Genomic DNA, 26,597 nt, shown 5'->3' with positions numbered 1-26,597 from the left:
GAGATGAAGAGGGAGAGGGGACAACCAGCTGCAGACAGGAGCTATCCTCTCTGCTGAAAGTAGGAGAGGACAGAACAATCAGCTACAGAGAGGAGCTACCCTCTCTACTGAGAGTTTCAGAGACCTGGGGAGATGGGACTACCAGCTGCAGAGAGGAACAATCCTTTCCAGGGCCTCCTCTCTGTTGACAGCAGTAGATGTCTGGACGACCAGTAGCAGAGAGGAGCTACCCTCTCCAGGGCCTCCTCTCTGCTGAGAGCTGAACACTCCACAGATGACCAGCCTACAGAGAAAAGCTATCAACTGTGGGTCTGCACTGAGCTGTTCTAACACTTAATAAAGCTCATCTTTGTCTTGTTCACCCTTCACTTGTCTACATACCTCATTCTTCCTGAATGCAGAACAAGAACTTGGGCAAAGGTGCCACCAGCCACAGAGGTTTCTGGCCAGAAAATCGACACCCCAAAGATCCCCTATCAATAGCTCACGTAGGGTCCACATTAAAGACTATGAAAGGGATGCATGTGTCAGGTGAAGAAACTGAGCCTCATTTTCTTCTACTGAGAAGAAATTTGACCAAGGCCACTCAACCCAGGTTTGAACCCAAGTCTGCCTTACTTTTTTTTTTTTTTTGAGACGGAGTCTCGCTCTGTCGCCCAGGCTGGAGTGCAGTGGCCGGATCTCAGCTCACTGCAAGCTCCGCCTCCCGGGTTCACGCCATTCTCCTGCCTCAGCCTCCCGAGTAGCTGGGACCACAGGCGCCCGTCACTGCACCCGGCTAGTTTTTTGTATTTTTAGTAGAGACGGGGTTTCACCGTGTTAGCCAGGATGGTCTCTATCTCCTGACCTCGTGATCCGCCCACCTCGGCCTCCCAAAGTGCTGGGATTACAGGCTTGAGCCACCGCGCCCGGCCAAGTCTGCCTTACTAACCCCTATCTTAACTATTATTTGATACTGTGGCAGTTTTTGATTGGTATTTGCTCTCCTACCTGCAACATCTGAACACACAAAAACATTTATTTTGTTAAGCTGTGCTCAGGCTCCCTAGCAGTTTAGAAAACAGGCAAGCACTTTTAAATGTGTGAGCACAAAATTCAAGAAGCTCCTGAATATTGTCCTTGTCCACAAGGTCTTACGCTTTATAAACAAGAAATTTAGGTATCTTTTCTCACTCTCTATCAATACTCATTTAGCTCTTTTGTGAATTGTTTTAATTAGCTTATCAATTGATCATAACAACTGAGCAAAGATATGAAAAACTCATGAAGTTGGTATTGTAACTGTTCATGAAATGTCTCAACGTATTATTCTTACCAATACTGTTAGTATTGTTATTTCATGTGTTAAAAGGGGTAGCTCATCAGTAATATAAGGAGCTTAAGAAGGAAGAGTAAGTCATCTAAGACACTGTTGCTGTAGTATAAAGGTCATAGTTATTTAAAACTATGGGGAAAAAATGTATTCTCTCTGTTTACCATCCTCTTTACCCTTTTGTTCTGACCAAAATTGGTTTGGGTGTCCTGCCTATTTCTTCATTATACCTCACTCCTTCACCTCTTAAAAGGTGAACATATACTAACAACATACTAATTTTAGTTTACTAAGACCAAATTGTACCAACCCTTAAAAACTCACTCAATAACCTTTGGCATAAAAAAGTCTGCAGTTGTACAGAATGCACCTATATGGCTGCGCAAGGAACTTGCACTTTTCATGTGAGTTGCAGTGAGGATCACATGGCCTCCCAATGCACCTTGAATCACATTTTGAGTATCAGGACTTAAAGGCTTCCAATTACCTACTCATTAACACATCAGACAGCCTTTTTCTTTTCACATTTTCCTTAACCTCCAGCAGTATCTGGCTCTGTTGAGAAACCTCGTTTGGAAACTCTCTACTCCTGACCTTCCATAACACCATTTACCATGATGTTTCTCTGACCTGTCTACAAGCATAGATATCTGTGCTGAAATAAGGCCACCTAGCAATAAAAGTTGTAAAGTTGTAGAGCCCTTTTTTTTTGTCTGACTTTTTGGTGCCATGTATTGGTGTTTTAGTGAAAAGACACAACAGCTCTCTCTCCTGCCTGGAAAAGACAGAGGCATTGGGCTTACGGAGATCAAAATGTCAATTCTATTGCTGACAGAGCTGCTGAATTTGTGACTTCAAAGCATGAAAGTGATATTCTTTTATGACTGCATCTGCTTCAAGCAAATTTTCTCACCAGTCACAGGCAGCAATGGTAAACCGCAGCACTCCCCTACAGGGACAATGGCTTTGGGGCTTACTTTACCACTTGCAAAGAACAGACCAGATTATATGGTCTTTACAGGCAGGCAGAACCCTAAAGGAAAGCACAGAGCTACACATGCCCCACTATCTTATTCCAAATGCACCAATTACACAAGTCACTTTCCCTCTCCTAGGGAGACTGACAAGAGGAAGAATCCAGGAATATTATTATATTAAAACTGCTACCACACAGAATAAAACATCAGGACTGGGTAATAAAGTGTTTCCTGCCCATATAATGGAAAGTGGAAAGCCATAGAAATGTAGTAGCTATAGCATCACATTAAAATGGATAAATATTTGTATGATATATGTGGGTATATGCATGTATACATTATATGATATAACCTATGTATCAGGAAAAAAAAAAAAAAAAAACTAACACTAAAAATACCACAACCTTATCCCAGGATGATGGGATACATGATTATCCCAAAAGAAATAATACTTATTTCTCTTTTCTAATTCGTTATGTTTTCTAAATGTTCTATCATATGCATTAACTTAAATAATTAGAAAGGTAAATTTTAAAACTCAAATTAGCAAGAAATGGGCACTAACACTGGATACATTTGAATTTAATGTACAATCAATATAGCATAAAATATATATTGATATTGCCTACTAAAAGTGAGTTTCAGCCGGGCACGGTGGCTCACGCCTGTAATCCCAGCACTGTGGGAGGCCAAGGCAGGTGGATCACGAGGTCAAGAGGTCAAGACCATCCTGGCCAACATGGTGAAACCCTGTCTCTACTAAAAATACAAAAATTAGCTGGGTGTGATGGTGGGCACCTGCAGTCCCAGCTACTTGGGAGGCTGAGGCAGGAAAATCACTTGAACCCAGGAGGCGGAGTTGGCAGTGAGCCATGATTGTGCCACTGCACTCCAGCCTGGGCGACAGAGCGAGATTCCGTCTGAAAAAAAAAAAAAAAAAAAAAAAAAAAAGAAAAAGAAAGAAAAAGTGAGTTTCAAAAAGTTGATGAGACTTTTGATTTTGCTCCCACTTAAATGTTATCGTAGTCAAAGTGTCAGAGACATGTTAATTCTAAATCAAATACAAATTGTGCTAAATTTGTGTTTTTTAATGATTCAGTATTACAGGTAAACTAAATTGAACATACCTTCCTCAAGCATGAGGCCTAGGTTTGTTACCCCTTCCAAGCCTATCATATAACTCAGATTCTTTCACTTGATAACTACAGTGTTGGTTATCATAATTCATGTGTCCCTTCATTTCAAAAGGATTTATTAAATACCTACTATGTGCCAGGCACTGTTTCGGGTCTTGAGGAGACAGCAGAGAACTAGATTAACAAGGCCCCGCACCAATGGAGCCCAGATTTTTGTAAAGTAAGATTATACAATAAACAAGTAAACAAGAAACTGTCAGCTAGCGATAAATGCTATGAGGAAAAGAGAGCAGGGTGATCTGATAGAGAGTGGTCAGGCTGAGAAGGCCTCTCTGAGGAAGTGATGTTAAGACAGAGCTAAACAACCAGAAGGAGCCCCCACCCAATAATGGTGAACACTTCCCCAGGCAGCAGGCAGGTGCACGCCAAGCCCATAAGGGGAAAATGAGCATAGGAACTGGAAAAAGGACAGAGTGGCTTGAAAAAGGTCTATGAGATGAAGCTCACAGCTACTAGGAGTCAGATAAAGCAGGGCCTTGTGAGCCCACATGATGGAATTTAACTCTAAACAGGATAGAAAGTTATTGCAGGATTTTAAGAGAGAAACAGAAGCTGAACTCCTGAAAGAAAAAAAAAAAGACTTAAAAATGAATGGAGGGTTGGGCATGGTGGCTCATGCCTGTACACCCAGCACTTTGGGAGGCCAAGGTGGGCGGATCACCTGAGGTCAGGAGTTTGAGACCAGCCTGGCCAATGTAGTGAAACCCTGTCTCTACTAAAAATACAAAAAAAAAAAAAAATTAGTTGGGTGTGGTGGCACATGCCTGTAATCCCAGCTACTTGGGAGGCTGAGGCAGAAGAATCACTTGAACCTGGGAGGTGGAGGTTGCAGTGAGCTGAGATCGCGCCACTGCACTCCAGCCTAGGCAACAAGAGTGAAAACTCTGTCTAAAAAGCAAACAAAAACAAAAATGAATGCAAAAGACCAAGAAACTATAAACATAAGTTTTGTGTCATCTCCTGTTGGATACAGTCAAGGCAGTCCATATCTTGTCTACAACAATCACAAAGAATAAATTGTCAGAATTCAGAAGATAAATGACGGTAGTAAAAAAAAAAAATTAGGGAAATTGAAATCACATTTAAAACAAGAAATAGGAAAGAGTCTGCTGAAAAAAATATAAGGACATAGAGTGCAGACTTGAAAGAATTTTAGAGCCGGGCGCGGTGGCTCAAACCTGTAATCCCAGCACTTTGGGAGGCTGAGACGGGCGGATCACAAGTCGAGGATCGATCATCTCTGGCTAACACGTGAAAACCCCGTCTTCTACTGTAATACAAAACTAGCCGAAGCGAGGCATGGGCGCCAGGTGGTCCCAGCTACTCGAGGCTGAGGCAGGAGAATGGGCGTGAAACCTCGAGGCGGAGCTGCAGTGAGCCGAGATCCGGCCACTGCACTCCCCAGCCTGGGCCATGGCTTCGCAGCCCAGCCCCAAAAAAAAGAATTTTGTGTGACAAGTCACAAGCTGCTTAGAGAAAATAAGCACATAAAATGTGCTGAGATAGAAAGACAAAGAATATAGAGAAAATAAGTGCATAAAATAATGTGCTGAGATAGAAAGACGAAGAATATATAATTGCATAATTAGTGTCTTTGAAGATGAGACCAAAAGGTTTAGATGAAAAATCATTCAAATGTATAATAGAAAATATTACTGAAATAGGCTCTGGAATCTGTAGACTATAAGGGCATACCACATTATAGGCACTATCAACCCAAAGAAATATCCTGGTGAAGTTTTCTAACTTTAAAGCTAAAGATTTCTATGAGACGAGGGACAGGAAAGGCAAGTGAGCTGCAAGACAGACTAGCCTCAGGCCAGAGTATTTTTCACAGCAACTCTCAGTGCCAGAAGGCATTGGAAAATAGCAGCAGAGTTCAAAGAGAGAAAAAAAAATAGAAATAAAGATTGAATCGGGGTTTAATATCCAGGCAAGCTGTTATTTATTGTTAAAAACACCATAAATATATTCGCAAACATATAACGCCTCAGGAAATAGAGCACTCATGAGCCTCACTTGAAAGAAGCAATTTGATATATGAAACCCAGCTGAAAAACAGATAAATCAAAATATAGAATTCGAGAATGGTGACATCCTTCTAAAAATAAAAGACTGGTCATGAGCACTGAATCCATTTGAATGTGTAACTATCACTATAGAACTGTAGAAATTATGGTTTCAGCACATATTCATCGGCATAAGCAGTGCTAACACATACCCATATCTTAGTGGCTTAACACAATAAAAGTTTGTTTCACTATTTAATGTGGGTTTCTGATTGGTACCCTCTGATCCATGCAGTGATCTGGGGGCTCAGATGTCTGCCTTTGTGTAGTTCCACCATTTTTAATGCAGTTTTAGGGTGACCCTGGACCCATCCAGCTTGTAGACGGAAGAGAGAGAGAGAGAGGGTGGAGAAGGCATCCTCATTGTTAACTGCCTAAGACTGAAAGTATCACTTTACTTTCACTTATATTGATCATGGAGAATTCTGGGTAGTCTCTAATACACAGAATATAATGTCAATATCATTAGATATAACAATATAGAAATAATAATATAATTACAAAAACCGGGAGGTTATGAGAATTGGTGGGAAGAGTGGTATATTTTCTCATTTTTTATGGCAGAAGTTAATAAAGACTTCCTAAATTTTATAGACCAAGAAATAATGGCTTAAATATATTTTCATGCCTTATTTTATGTTATAAATATAGACATGGGAAGAAAAAAGTAGAATAACAACTAAAAAACAGAAAATATAGCAAAAGACTGAAAACTAGGGAAGAATAAAAACAAAATAAACAAAGTAATAAACATCTAAATCTGTTGAAATAACAGAAATGAGTGGAATAAACTCATCTTAAAAATAAGAAATTATTAGATGAGAATCAAGGCATGATATTTGATGATGGTATATATTATAAATATAGAACTGTATCTCAGATATATTAATGAAAAAAATTGTGGAACAAAATGTATAGTTCAATCCTATTTGTATTTAATAGTGATATATATTATGTATGATATATACATATAGTTTTATACCATGTACACATAGAAAATATTTGGAAGTATACACAAGAAATGGTTAGCAGGGTTATTTCTGGGGATTAGGATGAAGGGTTAGGAAGGGGAATCGTATTTTCACTTTTTACCATATATTTATCTGTACCTTAAATTTTGTTGTAGTAAGCATGATATTTTTATTATGAAAATGTAAACAAAAAAATCCTAAAGTCCAACACAGTACTATTGAAGAACTGAAAGGAACAACAAAGGAAGGGGAAGTCAGGGAAGGCTGACAGAATGGTTTTTGCCAACCATGAATCTTGAACTGGAATCATTAACTCTTCTACCTGGAGCTAAAGATTCCGGGTAGCAAAAAGGCTGAGTCTCCAAGGAGAAGGAAGAGCCCCTAGCACTGATCCCCATGTGCACTGACAATGTTAAAAGGACGTGGCGTGTTGAATAAACCTTAGAGATGCCTGGAGTATGACGTGTGTGGTAGAAAGGTGTAAGAGGTTAAGACTGGAAGGACAGGGCAAATTTGGTGAATGGAGGAGTTAAAGATCATTCATTAGAAAATGAGATTTTCTCAGAGTATTTTGAACAGAATAGTAGCTTGATTGGGATAGCATTTTACACAGATAACTATGATGTCCATATGGGGAATTAATTAGAGACCACAGAAAACTGGCAACCCATTAGGATTCTAGTCAAATAGTCCAGTTAGTCATGATGATGATCTGAACTAAAATGATGGAAATATAGATAAAGAGAATATGGGTTCAATATTCAAGGAATATTTAGCAGGTAGAATAGACAGAACTTGACTATTCATTGGATGTCATGGTGGTGGTGGTGTGAAGAATGAGGAAGGAAGAGTCGGGATGGTACCCAAATATGATAGCTCATTCCATTACGTGAGTGTAGAAAGAGAAGCAAATTTGATTGTGGATAGGAAGAAGGAGAAAGGTAAGTTCAGTATGAGTAATGTTAAGTTTGAAGTATAAGTGGGATGTTTAGGAAGAGGGAAGCAGGTGTAAGACCCTGAGAAAGGTGAAAATGTGTAATATAGAAATAAAAATAATTAGCCTGTGACTAATAGCAGAGGACAAATGCAGAGAATTGTGAAAAAGGAAAGGGTGAAAGTATAAAATGTCCCTGACAGGTCAGGGTCCTCTATTCAGTTCAAAGGCATATACAGAGAACATTTGCTTTTATTCCTGGAAATCTCTTGCCATTCCGACTCCTTGGCCAAGAATGGAGTTAAAGATTCCAGGTTTAAAAAAAAAAAAAAGGGTTGAGGGGCACATTAGAGTTAGAAAGAAGTAGGTGGATTTCTTCTAGCAAGCTTTGGTCCTCAAGGAAGCTGGGTCCTTTTGTGGCTGTTGGGAATTGAGACAGCACTTCTCTAAGGAGCCTTGAGGCATCTCTTAGGAAGAGAGATGGACATTTGGCCTTTGACCCCTAACTGGACCACTGGGTGTGGTCATGACTCTTACTGGGTATGACCAAATGAAAGACCAGGCTGCCTAATAACTTCAGGAGGGGACTAACTGCCTCCCTGCCAGGCAAAAATGATTCAATTATCATTTAAAAAGTAAATAGCTAAAAGCCAACCACATACTTATAATTCAAACATAATGCTGATACCTAAAAGTGCTACATTTCGTCAATCCTATCACCTTGATTTGTACCTAAGGCCCATAGGCTTTAACTACTTTGGTGGACACTCTGGGGACCAAACAAAGAAAGTCTTGTCATAAAGTAGTGTTTCCTTTGTGGAGGGGAACAGTAGTGGGGAACTGACAAAGGAATCTAACAAGACAGAGGCCCGGTTATATTTAAATATAGGTAGAATTGGAAGTCTTTGAGTTTTGTATGTTTAATTTTTTTCTGTGCGTTTATATATTTGTAATAGCAATAAAAATACTCAATTGTTCTTATGTAGTATTTGAAATTATTTACTGTTGTAAAGTGGCTTACCATTTGCATTTGGAAAGAACATTTTAATCTCTTTGAAATTAAAATCTTAAATCATTTGTACATTAAATGTTAGAAATGACCAAACAGGTTTAGAATCCAAACAAAAATATATCGCAGAATGTTGTACAGCAACTTGAAAGCTGTTGCCTTGTTACTGCTGTGAAAATGTATATCCTGTCACACTTGTTACGATTTCACATAATAGGATGAGGAGAGGCTGTGCATTTCTAGCATCTATCCAGAGAGGAGAAGGTAGCATATATCTTCTAACTATATAAAGTCATATATTTTTTATTTTGTCTAAAATAAAATTCTCATTTTTGTCTAGAATCCTTTCTTTTTCTCAAATGGCACTCATATATAATGTCTGGCACATATTAGGCCTTCAAATACGTAGATATCTGTCTGTACTATATTTTAGCATCACTGTTTTTATGGGGAATAGTCAGAAATCTGTGCATGCTCTACAAAATCAATGCAACTTTTCGCAGGCAAGCAGAGAACTGAGGAAAATCATTCAAATTTTTTTTTTTTTTTTTTTTTGAGACGGAGTCTCGCTGTGTCTTCTGAGCTGGAGTGCAGTGGCCGTATCTCAGCTCACTGCAAGCTCTGCCTCCCGGGTTCACGCCATTCTCCTGCCTCAGCCTCCCGAGTAGCTGGGACTACAGGCACCCGCCACCTTGCCCGGCTAGTTTTTTGTATTTTTTAGTAGAGACGGGGTTTCTCCATGTTCGCCAGGATGGTCTCGATCTCCTGACCTCGTGATCCGCCCGTCTCAGCCTCCCAAAGTGCTGGGATTACAGGCTTGAGCCACCGCGCCCGGCCCATTCAAATGTTTTGATGCAATGAACCAGATGATTTCAATTTCAACTAATTACTTCAACTCACTTCTTCACTATAGTTGGGTAGTCTAAATTTCTGTTTCAAATGTACAGCTTTTATATTTTTGCAAAGTTGTCTTTTTTCAGTGATTTTTAAATCTTTAGTTCCCATTTCACTTCCCATTTACCATTTCAGTCTGAGACTTTAATACTGTTTCCACAGTTACAAGCCTCAAGTTAATCATGGCCTTGGGAATTGAGTTCTCCAGTGTGTACACAACCCCCTTGAGGGGCCTTGTGGGTTCCCAGCGTAGACAATTGGCTCCAAATCCTGCCTGTGGGGATTCAGGCACACTGTGTGCCAGCTCACCCTGCCTGACAAACACTGCTGGTGAGACAGAGGTTACTCATCACCATTTGAGAAAACTAAGGAATCCATCTTTGACCTTGCAAGGGAAGGGTAGTAGACAAGAGTCTCCAATACAGTGTCTCATCTTTAATGACAGCTTCTGCAGTCTGGTAGAGATGAAAACAGGCCACAGATGAAAGGAAGCCTCTATTTCTCAGGATGACCAGGTGGACTGAGTATTTCTAGTCTCCCAGGTATGCCAGGTAGATGCGTCTACTGTGTTTAACAGTATAATGCTATTTTCCTCATCACTGCATTTCCAAATCCTACTTGTCCTTTAAGGTTGGCTTCAAGTCTTACTTTCTGCATTAAAATATTCTGTTATATATTGGATACATATTTAGGCTATTAAAAATACAGAAAATAATGTAGCAAACACTTATGTACCCTTAGATGCTTTTTATTTAATAAAAAATTATTACTCTCTGGAAGAAGGTAACATTCTGTTGAGAGAGAAGTCACTTTCCTCAGATCTAGTAGGAATTGCTTTCTGTGACATGCTGAGAAGTGAACCTGGAACAGAAAGGTCTATTTCAAATTGTGTCTGGATTCATCTACCTCTTTTTTTGCCTCACCAAGACTTTACCACTGCCTTTACCCATGATATGCTCCATCTGCCAAGCCACCTCTGGAATAGAATTATGCTTCCGATGGACCTTCCCAGCCTCCCAAACAGCTCTCCAACCAGGAATGAACACCCAGGGAACCAGCTGAACTTCCTACTTGTATTGACTCAGAGCCTAAAAGAAAACGTGCAAAATTACTAAAGTTCTTGGTCAATTCCCTGGCTACAAATTAGCAACTTCTTTCCTCAGAATTCTGACTTTTTTGTTGTTAAAGGTGGAATTGCATCCTACCTCACCACCACCCCAGAATTTATATGTTGAAGTTCTAGCCTTCCAGTACCTAAGAATGTGACCTTATTTGGAAATAAGGTTGTTGTAGGTGTAACAAGTTAACATGAGGTCTTACTGGAGTAGGGAGGGCTCCTAATCCATTATAACAAGGCCCTTATAAAAAGGGAAAATTTGGACACAGAGACTCAGAGGGAAGATGATGTGAAGACACAGGGAGAAGAGAGCCAAGTGATGACAGATGTAAAGATTAGAGTGATGTATCTGTAAGCCAAGGAATCCCAAGGATTGCTGGCAAACACCAGAAGCTAGAAGAAGCAAGGAAGGATTCTCCCCTACAAATTTAAGAGGGAATATGGCCTCGCTGACACTTTGATTCAGACTTCTAGCCTCTAGTATGACAAGACAAGAAATTTCTGTTGTTTTAAGCTTTAAAAAAAAATAAATTTGAAAAAATGTTAAAGTATTACTGATTGTGTTTGACATAGCTTTCTATATACTCCAACATCATTCTTATGTCTCCTCCCCAGAAGCAAATTGTTGCCTATTATTGGGTTCTCTTAGGTAGACTTTCTCAATGATTCTGCCGTTTTCTGGATCTTCATTTTTCACAAGGAGTCCAGTTCCAGGTACCTAAATTAACCAAACCTTAGGGCCCCTGCCTCCATGCAAGCATTGAGAGACCCTAAGGTGGAAATGCAGGCTGGAGCTTTAGCTGGGCCCATCATCTTGACTGGGAACCCTATACCTCTTTTGACCTCCCAAATTCTCTCTGATTCCTGTAGCATTGAGCATTTAATCCAGCTTCCAATCCCTTATTTATTACCTACTTGCAGGTACAAAATAGAGGATATATTATGGTATTTCCTTATGAGATTATAAATGCTTGAAACAGTATTAATCTCTTTTTAAAGCAAACTAAGGGAAGTTCCCCTAAAGAGTTCCTACTCTATAGGAGATTGCACATGGAAACCAATCTCATTATTATAGAAGTGTGTATTCACAAGGATGCCTAGCTTTACAGAACAGGTGATATTGCAGCCATTCAACAGTTATTGATAGCCTTCTATGTTCAAATTAGTGAATTAAGTATTATAAGAATAAAAGAAATGCATGAAGATTTGGTTTCCCTACCTTGAGTATCTCTCAAATGACTAATGAGGCATTTTTGAAAATATATACAGTAAATTATTTCATGGTTTCAGTGTAGTAATCATGCTGGGGCTTCAGTGAAGGTTATTATTACTATTATGATAATTATGATATCATTATCATAATTTGATTTGTATTTTAGGAATTTTTTAATATTTAGATTTTTTCCTAAGCAAACTGAAAGTTGAGTGTTTGCCCAAACAACTGAATAAGAATTGTTTATCTTAGATCAAATCATCAGTACCACTGGCATTTTTACCAGAGTTTGAAAATGTATTCTTGCACCTCATTCTTTTGCCCTGCACTGGCGGCAAATCACTATGTATAGAAACTGCCAAGACAGGCCTTATGGAACTTACACAGCATCTTTCTCTCTGTGACTTGTATGAACACAAATTGAAGATGAATAACTGAAATACACTTGGCCACAGATTCCATTCTGTCATCTGGAACTAAACTAAAGCAAAATTATTCAAGGCACATTTCAATGAAATTCTTTATGAATTGACCATTCATTTGTGCTTTTTATTATAACTAGACAAATTTCATTATTATATAATATACCATCTTTTTTTAAAAAATCAACTTTTATTTTAGATTCAGGGGGTACATGTGCAGGCTTGCCACATGGGAACACTGTATCATAACACTGAGGTTTAGGGTACAGATGATCTCATCACCCAGGCAGTGAGCACAGCACACAATAGGCAGTACCTCACCCACTTCCCTCCCTCTCTCCTCTAGCAGTCTCCAGTGTCCATTGCTCTCATCTTTATGTCCATGGGTACTCAATGTTCAGCTCCCACTTACAAGTGAGAACATGCAGTATTTGGTTTCCTATTTCTGCATTACTTCGCTTGGGATAATGGCCTCTGGTAGCAGCCATGTTGCTGCAAAGGACATGATTTCATTCTTTTTATGACCGCATAATGTTCCATGGTGTATATATCTTTTTAACTAATACCATTTAAAATTTCACATGCAATGTTCCTATAATTTTATTTCTAACAAAAAATGCAATAAAGCATTATTATTGGAAACTTCGCAGAGTCACAGAAACTGTGGTCAGTCATCAGTCAAAAACTGAATGTCCTGAACCAAAGACTTATTAATACTATAATTTGGATTTATTTTTGTCCTTATTTTCCAGACACTGCAAATGGATGTAAACAAACTGAACATAACCTTGCTTCGGATCTTCCGCCAAGGAGTGGCTGCAGCTTTAGGACTCTTACCCCAGCAAGTGCATATCAATCGCCTCATTGTAAGATACCCACATTTCGCATTCAAGCTGTGTGTGTGTGGTGTTTTTAATCACTAAAGGGCTCGTGCTATAGTTGTATGGCTCATGAGCCAAATCTGGCACATCATGTTTTTGCAAATAAAATTGTATGAAACAAGCCATATCCGCTCATCTACCCATTGCCCATGGTGGCTTTTATGTTACAGTGATAGAGTTCAGTAGTTACAAAAGATTGGCTCATGAAGCCTAAACTATTTATCATCTGGCCCTTTATAACGGAAGTTTGTTAACTCTGTCATAGTTCAAGGCTAGGTCCTGTGGTAAGTATGAAAGGGTCTAAAACACTTGCCTTACCAACCTGGCACTACTCTGAAAATATTCTCCATTAGAGTGAAAGGTTCTATATCAGGTAAGGCAGTTTCCAGACATCATTTGTTAAAACCCTTTAAAGTATATCAATAGAACAATGGACATTGAGTGCAGAAGGCGGGCATTTTAAATAAAGAATAAAGAAGAACTGGCCCTGAGGACTGCAGCCCAGATGGAATGCAGGAATTGGTAGTCCAGGAAAACCAAGAGAAAACCTGAATGGGCATCTGAGTGGTTAAAAAAAAAAAGTAAACCCAAAGGATCTGTTGTATAGTGCACAGTCAAGGCCTGTCTGTCAATCACCCACATCCATTATTTCCTCGGTGTTTGGGAACCTGGATATCATACAACTACATGTTCCCATCTGCACTGGAAAATGGGCGTGAGCAAAGGCCAAAAAAAAAGCAATTCAGATCAGATGACTGTCTCTTTGTAAAAAGCTAGTCACCTCAGTTTTATGTGAAAAGGGACTTTGGGGCCGGGCGCGGTGGCTCAAGCCTGTAATCCCAGCACTTTGGGAGGCCGAGATGGGCGGATCACGAGGTCAGGAGATCGAGACCATCCTGGCTAACACGGTGAAACCCCGTCTCTACTAAGAAATACAAAAAATAGCCGGGCGAGGTGGCAGCGCCTGTAGTCCCAGCTACTCGGGAGGCTGAGGCCGGAGAATGGCGTGAACCCGGGAGGCGGAGCTTGCAGTGAGCTGAGATCTGGCCACTGCACTCCAGCCTGGGCGACAGCGTGAGACTCCGTCTCAAAAAAAAAAAAAAAAAAAAAAAGAAAAGGGACTTTGGAATCACTGTGCAGGTTTTAAATTGTTCTTAATGTCCACTGCAATGGGAGTCCAAGCAAGGACTCCACGTTCCCCTGACCTTAAATTGCTGTGCTTCTGCTGCATGGAGCTTGGCTTTCTACTGCATCAATCTGCATTCACTATGGAGGGAATTTGCTTTTTGTTTTAGTTTGGGGTTTATGTTTTTAGTTTTTCTGTGTGTGGAGAGTGAGTTGTTTCATTTCTTCATAAAAGCTTGTATCCTGTGAATCAACAATGTTCTAGAAGTAAACAAGCTTTTAAAAAGTTTTAACTTGTACCAAGAAGAAGAAATACAACATTCCCCTGAATGAGTGAAGGTTACCCGGTGGCTCACACCTGTAATCCCAGAACTTTGGGAGACCGGGAGGGTGGATCACTGGGGGTTAGGAGTTCAAGACCACCTGGCCAAAATGGTGAAACCCCATCTCTACTACTAAAAATGCCAAAAATTTGCCAAGCATGGTGGCAGGCACCTGTAATCCCAGCTACTCAGGAGGCTGAGGCAGGAGAATCACTTGAACCCGGGAGGTGGAGGTTGCAGTGAGCAGAGATCATGCCATTGCACTCCAGCCTGGTCAACAAAAGTGAAACTCCATCTCAAAAAAAAAAAAAAAAAAGTTTTGGATCTAGATCTAGATTTTATATATATACATATAAAAATATATATGCATCAACCTGTGCACATATATTTTGCTAAGATATATATAGAGATGATATAGATATCTTAGATATACTTTTATATATATTAGGTTTAATGAGCATAATAGCTGTTTGCAGGGATGAAGGAGGGATTTGCCAGACTGAGGAAGACTGAGGAAGGGATATGCTTATCAGAGAATGTTAGTAGCATGGTTAAAAGTACTTATTATAATACCTAGAGTTACAATACCTGAGATAACAAAGCATGATGATTAACAGCATGTGTTTTGGAGACAGACAAAACCATACTTCATTTCCAGTGTGGTCATATTCCATCTGTGTGAATGTGGCCAAACCACTTACGTTTAATTTGTAAAATAGAGATAATCATAATACCCGTCGCTTAGGGGTGTTTTGAGCAATAAATGAGATAAGAGATTTAAGGTAAATAGAAACATGTTACGCCCAACTCAAGTGCTCTGTACCTACTGTAGTTGTTATTAGGTCACAAACTATTTAAATTGTTATAAACATGTTTCACATCAGTATTTAGTTATTGTCTGTTGTTCTCTACAAACATGAAAAACTTTTACTGGCTTGCTCTTAGTAAACTGATACTTAATTTTATACCCAGCTAAAATTCGCGCATTAAAAGAGAACTTTCTAGCATGAGAGCACTCCATGTGTCAGAAAGAAAGCTAACAATAATTTCCTTCTATTAGTGTGTTGTGTAAGTTGTAAAGATAATACTATCAATGGCCATGTCATTTTTATCTGCTGTGTGTGTGTGTGTGTGTGTGTAGAATATCAGACATCTATGGTAAGAAATTCTCTGACTCCATTTCAGCTAATGAGGTAATGCTAATAGGAAAAGTATCATGACATCACTACACAAGATATCCATTTCTACCAAATGACCAATTTTAAATGTGTGATACATTTGAGGTGAAGAACAGAATCAGGAAAAGGATTTCAAAGTTCATCTGGCACCATCTTCTTCAGCTGGCCAAGCCTTCACATTAACACAAGTTACAAAAGTAATAGAGAGAGTGGTGATGTCTAATATGTAATTTTACTATTACATCAGATTTTATTTAATTCATTTGATTTTAAAATGCTTCTTTAAACATAATTACTCAGGGAACATATGAACAATCTACAGCAAAAAAATTACAATATAGAATGGTAAATGAATCAGCATGCAGTGACATATAAAATTACAAATCTTGCAGGTGAGGGACAACTAATTGCAAGAAAGTTATTTGAAGATTTTAGACTTTGGACTGGTAATATTAAGTCTACCAGAGAATAACTAATAAATGTAATCTCCAGAAAGCCTTTTAGGATTCTAGAATTCTGACTTCCTTTAATGTTTCTAAAGGAAAGGTTAAAATATTATCCAAAATTGTTTAAAATGTCTATAACAAATACAAATATTCTGCTTTTATTAGGGAAAGAAGAACAGTATTGAACTGTTTGTGTCTCCCATAAACCGAAAAACAGGAATTTCTGATGCTCTGCCCTCTGAGGAAGTTCTTCGTTCACTTAATATCAATGTTTTGCATCAAAGTTTATCCCAGTTTGGAATTACGGAAGTCTCTCCTGAGGTAGGTTGCTGCATGAAGCATTTCATTTAAAAATGTGAACAGTTAGCATGCTGTGGTAATTCAACCCCAAGAGGCTTTGAGATGAAAGTTGTTTATTGTAAGTTATTTGATGATAAAAATTTCCCTGAGTGTCAGAATTCTCTGATCTTTACATTGTATATGTTTACTTCTTAAGGAAATGCATTTTCATATTAAAGTTTCACTTTTTGACATTTTTCTTCTTCAAAACTTTGTGGCCTTATACCTTATTTTGACTTATCCAGTAAATTTTCTAGAAGAAAGAAGATTTAGATGTGTTCGTCAACTGATCACTTGAAACTGATATGTCAAAAAAACAAAAATACATTTAAATATTTCTTTCTCTACAGGTGCCCCCCTCCTTATTGTCTTCATTGTCAACATGGTCACCAGATATTCACCTTTTCCCATAAATTTGAAATTAATTTGAAATGTGATTTTTCTTTTGCTGAAGAAACTATAGTTTCTTAAGAACTTAAGTCTTAAGAACTATAGATGTTTCTTCATAGTATTTTCCAAATTTGTCACTTTTAAAAAATTTCCTCTACCACCTCCACCATCTCACTGCTGAATGGATTTAATCTCCTTTCCAATTCTTTTACTCCATCCCGCTCTAACAAACTTACTGGAAGGATCATCGTCCTAAATATGTGTAATTCAATTATTCATAGAATCATGAAATTAGACTGGAGGGAATATATGTAACACCTTGTAGATACAGAAAGTATGGCCCATAGAAATTAAGTGACTCTCTCAAGGTGACAGAACAAGAGAGGCATAAAGCACCACCTAAGATCTAGGTCTCTCTCTCTCTCTTTCTCTCTCTCTCTCTCTCTCTCTCAGAGGCAGGGTCTTGCTATGTTGCCCAGGCTGGTCTTAAATACCTTCCCAGGCCAAAATCTAGATATCTTGATCCCTAATCTATTTGCCTTTACAGTAAATCACACTGCGTCTCATTTTAGTAAGTATCACAGGTGTGCTATAAAAAGCTCTGGGTGGGCATGGTGGCTTATGTTTGTAATCCTAACTACTGGGGAGGCTGAAGCAGCAGGATCACTTGAGCCCAGATGGAGTTTGTATCCGAAAGCCACACGTAAAATGTGCGTGGACCATGGGCAGACCATTTAATCTCTGTGAGGTTGTCTGCCTTTGCATGGTGTCAACCTCCCTGAGCCTCAGTTTCTTCAAATCCAAAATGGGTATAGCACTTATAAACTTGAAATATGGATTGAATTTTTAAAGTGTATATAGAAATTCTCACACAGACTAGGTAGCAGACAAATGTAATTTGAATGCAGGATGAATTGGAACAATGAGAATATATGTCATCATTGAACCATGACTGTCACAACCACCCCCAACTGGTCTTCCTGCATTTGGTTTTGTACTTCTCTCTGTTCTCTTTCCCAACACACCCAATGTGGTTTCTTTCCTGCCACCAAAGTAATCTTTCTCAACATAAATTTGGTCATGCCCTCCTAATTTCATGATTCTTCTTTGGCTTTCAAAATACTATGGAATGAAGTATAGATTTCTTAATATGGTATATGGTCCTTTGTATGCTGGGCTTTATAATTGTTGAACAGCACTTTCCTAGTTTACATTTCGGCAATTCTAAACTTGATAGATCTGTGATACATCATACTCTCTCCTTCCTCCATGCTTTCGTATATATTGACTCATCTACATACCTCTTTCTTAAGACCAGTCTACTGTGTACCTTGTGCCTCCACAGACAAAGATGCTCCTTACCCTGTGTTCCTGTCAAGCTTAAAACAAAAGCTCCTTATCCCGTATTAGTCTTTAGGCTCATCTCTACACTGTGGGTTTTTTGAGTGTTTGTGACATGTCATTTGATCTGTTTCTTCGTTGCCTTCATTTAGTGCCTGGCATGCAATGGGCAAACAGCAAAACTGAATCAACAAATAGTCATGCTGGGTGCGGTGGCTCAAGCCTGCAATCCCAGCACTTTGGGAGGTCAAGGCTAGAAGATTGGTTGAGGCCAGGAGTTTGAGACCAACCTGAGCAACATAGCAAGACTCTGACTTTACAAAAAAAAAAAAAAAAAAAATTAAAAATTCGCTGGGCATAGTGGTGTGTAACTGTGGTCCTAGCTACTTGGGAGGCTGAGGCAGGAGGATCACCTGAGCCCAGGAGTTTAAGGTTGTAATGAGCTATGATGAGGCCACTGCACTCCAGCCGGGGTGACAGAGCAAGACCCTGTCCCAAAACAAACAAACAGCAACAACAACAAATAGCCAAGTACTGTGCTAGTTAATACCTAAAGCCAGAAAAATAAACACATAAGAAAACAAACAAATAAATAAATGATGCTTGTTCTCAATGAATTTATGCACTAATAGGGCAAATATGACACAAACAGATAAGAATATAGTACTATAAATAAAGTTACTACACTGTGCCATGGGAGCCTTGGAGAAGAGACCCCCTTATGCTTTGGAGAGGCCAGAGGAGAGGGTCAGCAGGAGGTGAACCACCGGGCCCCTCCCAGCCCTGCCCACGTCTGAATCTGAAGCAGTTCTGTTTGTGCACAAAGCCAAACCCCATTCCCACAGTCCAGGCCCTTCACAGACTGACTGGTACACATCTTGCCTAGGACAATTCTTTTTTTTTTTTTTTTTTGAGACGGAGTCTCGCGCTGTGTCACCCAGGCTGGAGTGCAGTGGCCCGATCTCGGCTCACTGCAAGCTCCGCCTCCCAGGTTCACGCCATTCTCCCGCCTCAGCCTCCGAGTAGCTGGGACTACAGGCGCCCGCCACCACGCCCGGCTAGTTTTTTGTATTTTTAGTAGAGACGGGGTTTCACCATGTTAGCCAGGATGGTCTCGATCTCCTGACCTCGTGATCCACCTGCCTCGGCCTCCCAAAGTGCTGGGATTACAGGCTTGAGCCACCGCGCCCGGCCGACAATTCTTTAAAGTTTAGAAAGACCATTGGATAAATATATTCTGCCTCCCATAAGCTTTTAGAGAATCATATAAATGGCCTTCCCTGTTGCTTTATTCTGAGTTTAAAAGCCATTCTGAAGGCTTTAAGAATAGAGCAACTTATTGAGTCACTCAGATTTGCAAACCAAAAGAAGCTCCCCATGCAAAAAGAGCTGACTTAAAGCAAGTACCTGGGCGTCCTCCAATATACCCCAGTCCAGTGAAGGTGAGGTACTTAGCATAATGGCCTCTCACAGAGCTACTAGCTCACAATAGACTACATTTGAATAATAAAAGCGTATTTGATGATAAATGTCATAGTTTCTCATAAAATTGTTGGAATCTAGAAATCTAGAATTTAGAAAATATGCATTACAGAAGATGAGGAAGTATTCAAATCAGATATAAGGAGCATATCACGAAGGACAGACGGATTGTTTGAACCTTTTGTTTGAGCACTCCTAGAAGGGGCCAGGCATTATTACCCTTTGACCTTTGGCCAGAATCTCTAAATGCAGAAAGAGGAAAAAGCTGTCTGTAGTAAGCAGGCACCCCAGCAGGGAGGCGCCTGGCATAGATACAACCTAAAGGAGCCCTGCAAAAATACTGATTGATAGTTGCTTAAAACTGGTGAATGCTATTCTGTGAGTTTTCTTACATCTTTATTCATGTTTTCTGTGGTTAATGTTTTATAACAACTTATGCCTCAACCCATTTTTTCACATTTTAATCTTAAAATTATAACATATTATGGCAACATATACATTAACAGAAAAAAGGATCATGGTATTTTGGCTTTTCATCCTTTGCATGAATTACAGAACATCATGAAGGATGTCTCAAAGCATCTATTTCAAAACTTACATTAATTACTTTCATGGAAGGATATGGCTTTTGTTGCTTTTTCATATGCTTGATTTTTAAAATTGAAAATGACTCTTGAGAAACAAAAAAAAATACCAACTAGAAAACTGTTTTTGTTTAGTCATCTGTTTTCATTTGTAATGTTTCTTAAAGGAAAAGACATTATTTCTTTTATATATTTATATATGATATCTAGAACATTATAGGCACTCATACAGATAAAACTAGACCTCCTCTTGCCTAATAAGTAAAATCCCAGGAAAATGAAATTAAATGTTTTTACAAAATGAATTAAATACCTATCAAAACAGTAAACTCTGTGTTGACATTTTTAAAAATGGTTCAGGAATTTTGTTGTTCAATTGCAAATTACTCCAGTTTCCAAATCTTACATTTCAAAGGAGAAAGTGACTTTCTTTAAATAAAAGTCCAATGTGCCGACTGATACCTTCATGAAATATTTACAAAGAAAAAAAAAAACCATTACATATAAATATAAACAATAATGTATGAGTTTAATGATTATTCCTTCAAACTAGGAACACTAGCAGGTACTCTAGTCTTAATTAGTATAGACCTAGCCATACAGTGCTGAGGAGCCACACAATCAATCTTAACCTGTATTGGACCATTCAGAACAATTGCTCACATTGTGCACAGTACAGTGGAAGCTTGGCATTAGCCAACAAAGCCATAGTGTTATAGGATACATCTCATGTATCTGCCAAGTCAATCAAATTAACCAGCTACTTTGTAACGCTTGCACTTCATTCTTATTCTGTGCTCTTCCGGTCTCTCTTAAAGAGGTGTATCTCCTAGATCCTCTGTATCTCTGAATCATCTTTCCTAGCATTTAGGATCTCCTTCCACATCTGAGATCAGAATTGATTAAAATATTTAAAAAGAGAGAAAGAAAGGACAAAAAAAGAAGAATGAGCTATAGTGCATCAAATTATTAAACAGGATATAGAGAAGCCATTGTTAACTATACAGAAAACTGCCCAAATTTTTAAATAATAAAACCTATCAGCTTCTTTCACTGCAACTAAGTTAAAGGGCAAAGCAATGTAGCTATGAAATAATAAAACACAAAGATGATATAGTGGCATTGGCTTGACCCAGCAACAGAGCCTCTGAATTATTCAACCTTCGGCCCCCTGACAAAATATAAAAATCATGAGGTTAACCCTATGCAAAGGTTAGATTGAAGATTCTTGTAAATTATAGTCTTGATTTGTGAGCTCTTAACTACAAACTTTTCTATTTATTACCCTGCCCTTATCAAGTTTTTTAGATCTCTGTACAAATATAGTAGTGTTCAGCAGGAGTAGCATGACTCAGAAGATCTATTTACCAAGAAAGTGCAGTGACTAAGTTCTAGGAGTTTAAAACATGTATCTTGCTAACTGGGAGTGGGGGATGGGAGGGTGGGAGTTAATTCTTTCATCATTACTGCTTCAGTTATAAAAGAAAACAAAACAGGTTTGTCTTAAGCAGACAGGAACATGTTGATATTCTAGGAGTTGTAGAACTACAGCAAGAAAAAAAAATGAACCAAATCAGGTTAGGAACACAAAATCTCTTTCCACCCACCTAACCACCCCTTTTTATCCAAATTTTACATGGGCTTAAGCTCAACTCCTTATACTTAAACTTGACAAATTTATGCTGCCTACTTGAAGGCTTAACTAGTTTGCTTTTATAGCAAACAATGGATGCTATTTTATTGCCCGTAAAAAATTCATTTCCATATTTATACCTGATTTCTGCAAGAGTTTTCTATTAGTTTCCAGCTATGCTTATAGAGACATTACAATAAAAAAAGAAAAAAAAAAAAAAAAGATACAGCTAACGTGAAAGAGGTGAAAGAAGATTTGTCACTTGAATCCAAAGTTTTTTTGCAGCGGGATGCTTGGTTTCTAATCATTTTATCAATCAAGTGTTTTCAGATTCTCCATCGATTTATCATTTATATATCTTTAAAATACATGTCTAAATCATTTCTTGTATCTATGCATCTATTTATGTCTTAGAAAGTAGGCCAGATACTATTTATACTATAATTAGTGAGCACATCAATGTTTTACAAGTAAGGGAAATAGAATCCTGATTTCTTTAGCAATTAATAAAGGCTTTCTCCAAATATTTTTTGTAATCACAATTGAACTCAAAAATCTTCTCTGTTCAGCCTTGCTTATCTTCCCACCAAAACACACTTGCATTCCAGAATGAAAGTTCTCATAAAATATTTTTCAAGGTAAATTTTTTTGTCTGATTTATAAATGTTGGATATATTTTATTTTTTTAAAGCCTTAAAAATAAATTAGCAATGATTTCAAAGTTCAGACACCTACAAGGCATGTTTTACTCAAGGCCTTCTTAATCACTGGAAATAATATCCAAGGACAGATATGTACTCTCACTAAAGGGAATAAAAAGGCAACCTTCAACAAAATGAACTTTTAGATGAGTTAAAGCATTGGACTTGATTTAGCCTTTCTATGGTTTCCCTCATCATGGACTCTTGGGTTTCAAGTTAGCTTCATTAACTGTAAATCTATACTGTCACTAAATTATATAACTTAATTTTATTCTAAGATTGGATTTTAGTCAATGTGCTTCTTTAAAAAAAAATGAAATAAAAGTAATAGAGTCATGCACACTTTATTCATGCTTCTCTGCCCTTCCACCCCCAAAGTGGAACAAAAATGATACAAATAAAAATAAACCTATGTGTTTTACCTTTTATTGCCAATAATTCAGAACTTTTTAATGTTCCCTATTACTTTAGAAAAATATGTGATATTCTAACAATATATATTGTTGAGATGATATTTTAGTCAGGTTTTGACAGCATAGAGTCCATTTAAAAACAAAAGGTGTGATTAGAAGAAAGAAAAGAAGGAAATAATCCTGGCATTATTGCTGTATTTATTAATGCACCACAAGCTTTTGTTTGCACTTCTTTCACTTTTGTTTAAAAGTAAAGAACGGTAGTACAGCACGTAATCCAGGGTGCTGATGTTGTGGGAGGGGACTTAAAACAGAGTAAGGAAATCTTAAGAAACAATTTCCTCCACACAGAAAGGAACAGACCTCTCTTACCTATGAACCAGGTAGTTTCCAAGAGAGACGCTGAGGGATATTTAGAAAGCCTGGGACCTGCGGATGCCATGTCAGGCACACTTGCTCCTGTATAGGAGACTAAATAATCTCCTGATATATAAGGATGGCAGTCTGTTGTCTTAGATCAGTTTGAGAAGCAGCTCTGGCAGCGGGGGGTGTAGGTGTGTTGCACTAGACTGAATGGAATAAGGCTAAAAATACGTTTAGTGTCTGATAAGAACGCCAGTTTTCTCAAGCTCTCATTTAACGTCGGACTTTCTGTTTTGCTTTTAAAGAAAAATGTTTTACAAGGGCAGCATGAAGCGGACAAAATCTGGAGCAAAGAAGGATTTTATGCTGTTGTCATTTTTCTCAGCATCTTTGTTATTATAGTAACGTGTTTGATGGTAAGTTTGCTTCTTTGTATATTTTATTCTTTGCTGAGCCCACTGCTTAATATTAGTGGGTACATTGCCATTCAGATGAATGTTAAAATGCTTCGGAGCAGAAGCAAGACTATGATCCTGTTAGATTAGGAATATTTCATATCTGACATTAGAGCGATTGCTAAAGGAGAGCTTATGGAATTAAGGATGCTGACCTGAATAATAAGGTTGTAATTGCAATGCAGTTTTTAGTAACTTGATCAACTCTGAGAACGAAGCTTTACAAAGTGATTTACTGAGGTCACTGAAGCCCTCCCAAAGTCAGTAAAGTCTCACGGGCACACTTTGGGTTTACTTTATTTCTCCTTTTATATCATCTTTATGGAACTCAGGAAAAAAATTAAAAAGAAATATGTCTTTGAGACAAGATTACTCCCTAAGGAATGGTTGATTTCCTTATTTTTAAAAGGCCTTGGAAGCATTCTATGAAAAGGAGATGATTATACCCTCAAAGGCTAAGTTAGTTAAGACTACTAATTCATTTTTAAGGTGGATAAATAGTACAAAAGTATAAATGTATATGCTGGAATAGCTCTGTAAGTAATAAGGTGTAGCCTTTAAAAGCGTATATCTAATTTTAAAAATAGAACCCAAAATAAACAACCCACTAAATTAAGCAGTACTATTTGGCACTGAATGAATTAACGGTATCTTTAGGGTAGAATAAGATTTTTCTACTCTTGGAAATTTCAAGATCTAGTATAATATTTAGAGTTTACAAATAGGTTTTAATGTCCTTTTTCCTTGTGAGCTATGTTCTTTTTAATTTTGCACATTTAAATAAAGACTTCTTCCTTAGTTTTTAAGTGCCCCCCAAAAGTCATTGTTACTTATTTCTCTCCACAATCAACAATGTTGCTAAGTGTTTTATTGGTTTTTGTTTATTTCTGCTCCCCCTACTGGGAAGAGGTTACTGTTAGATTGAGGCTCAGTCTGGAAAGACAGAGGCTGCATGGGCTAAACTTAGAGGATATAAAACAAGCACGGTCTTAAACAGAGTGAAGATGGGCATGTTTTCTAGAGTTTAAAATACGTGAAGTAACAAAAGTACCCTAAATCTTCCATCATAATGAATTCAGAGGTAGCTCCTATGGGTCAAGCATTAAGAAAAAAAAAATTCTAAGAATTGTGACTCAATAAACAAAAGAATAATTTAGAATTGAGTAAAAAAAAAAAAACCTGATTTTTATATTCACATGGTAGAGATTAAGAGGAAAGGATTTTAAAGAGAGAAAATTTGAGGTTTTGGGAAATTATGGCATAGTCTTCTGGGCATCTCTGTTTTGAAAGATGTAGTTCCTTGCTATGGTTAATTGCACTTTAATAGACGTGGTTCTTCTTTCCTTCATATGGGAAATCTCAAGCGCTGTTCCCTCTCTTGTCAGTCACAATTAGGGTGTTTTTCTGCTTTGCAGATGAGAAAGGGTAAGAGGAGGAAGAGAATAGAAAGGAATTGAAAGTGATAAAAGTGGAAAATATTCAGGGGATCAATGGATGTGATTCAGAAGAGCAAAGGCAAGGATAAAAGGAGGGAAGTGGGAAAGCAGATTCATGTCCAGCCTTTGAGTACTAAAGGGCAGCAGAAACAGAGCAGAGCTTGCTATTAACATAGAGAATGTGCTTCAGAGTCTGCATTTCTAACTCAGGGCGTGCTCATGTATCCGATGTAAGTAGATAAATGCCTATGTTGGTCTCGTGGCAAAAGGACCTATAGTAGTCACACCCTCAACTACTTGGAGCCAGAGGATGACTCTTCCTTTCCCAAAATTTGCAAAACATCAATGTAAAAGTCAGAAACTTAGGGAAGTCGGCTCCAACGTTATTAGAACAAATCAAGAAAGGAGCATTTCAGAAGTATAGGTGATGGCTCTCTATTGGGTTAGCAGGTGGATTCATCTATTCATTCAATCAACAGATTCCTGCAGAATATTCTCTGTGGGCCTATTTTTTGCTGGTGCTGTGGGCAAAGGAGAAAACAAGACAGATAAGATCCCTGTTTTCTTCAAGTCTTTACTCTAGAGGGAGACACAGAAAATAATTAAGTTAATTTTTAAAAAATCAAATGGTGAACGTGCTATGTGATTCCAACTATATGACATTCAGGAAAAGTCAAGCCTATAGAGATAGTGAAAATATCAGTGGTTGACAGAGATTTCAGAGAAAGGGAACGACTAGGTGGAGGACAGCAGATTTTAGGGCAATGAAACTATTCTATATTCTGTAATGATGAATACATGACATTATGAATTTGTCAAAACCTGTACAATGTATGAAGAGTGAGCCCTAATCTACACTACCTACACTATGGACTTTAGTTAATAATAATACATCAATATTGGTTCATCGGTTGCAACAAATGAATCACACCAATGCAAGATGTTAATAACAGGGGAAAATGAAGAGGTAGGGAAGACGGGTATGTGAGAACATGGCATTTTCTGCTCAGTTTTTCTGTAAACCGAAAACTGCTCTAAAAAATAGTATATTCATTTAAAAAATCAAATAGTGATAAATGCTATGAAGAAAAGACCATAATAATGAGTGAGTGGAGCAGAGCCACCTGAGATGTTTGAGACCTACGGGTGAATATGTGAGGGTACATACCCAGGCAGAGGGTACAGTGGGTGCAATTAGAATAAGCTTAGCCTGTTCAGGCTCGAGGGGAAGAATGTTTTAGGCAGAGCCTTGATGCGATCTGCTGTGTGTGTTTAAAAGATCACATTTTCTTCTGGTAGAAAGTGGTGGACAGAGGATGGGGTGAATTGTGGAAGGAGGAGGATCTTTCTGGAGGCTTCTGCAATATCCCGATGAGGAAGATGCTGGTGGCAT

General features: G+C 38.3%; 1 protein-coding gene across 2 annotated transcripts in view; it reads left to right on the top strand.

The window, feature by feature from the left end:
* Nucleotides 1-26,597, top strand: part of PTPRR (protein tyrosine phosphatase receptor type R) — a 281,445-nt gene that overhangs the window by 135,083 nt on the left and 119,765 nt on the right. For both annotated transcript variants that reach the window (XM_017946001.3, XM_003919625.5), the window contains 3 exons: nucleotides 12,867-12,980; nucleotides 16,233-16,388; nucleotides 23,619-23,729. In XM_017946001.3, the coding sequence (XP_017801490.2) occupies nucleotides 12,867-12,980; nucleotides 16,233-16,388; nucleotides 23,619-23,729 (381 nt within the window). The remainder of the gene's footprint in view (nucleotides 1-12,866; nucleotides 12,981-16,232; nucleotides 16,389-23,618; nucleotides 23,730-26,597) is intronic.

The sequence above is a fragment of the Papio anubis genome, chromosome 9, assembly GCF_008728515.1.
Source record: "Papio anubis isolate 15944 chromosome 9, Panubis1.0, whole genome shotgun sequence".
In the NCBI taxonomy this organism is placed as follows: Eukaryota; Metazoa; Chordata; class Mammalia; order Primates; family Cercopithecidae; genus Papio; species Papio anubis.
Note: the sequence above shows the minus strand (reverse complement) of the source record. Positions and strands in the feature narration are given on the sequence as shown.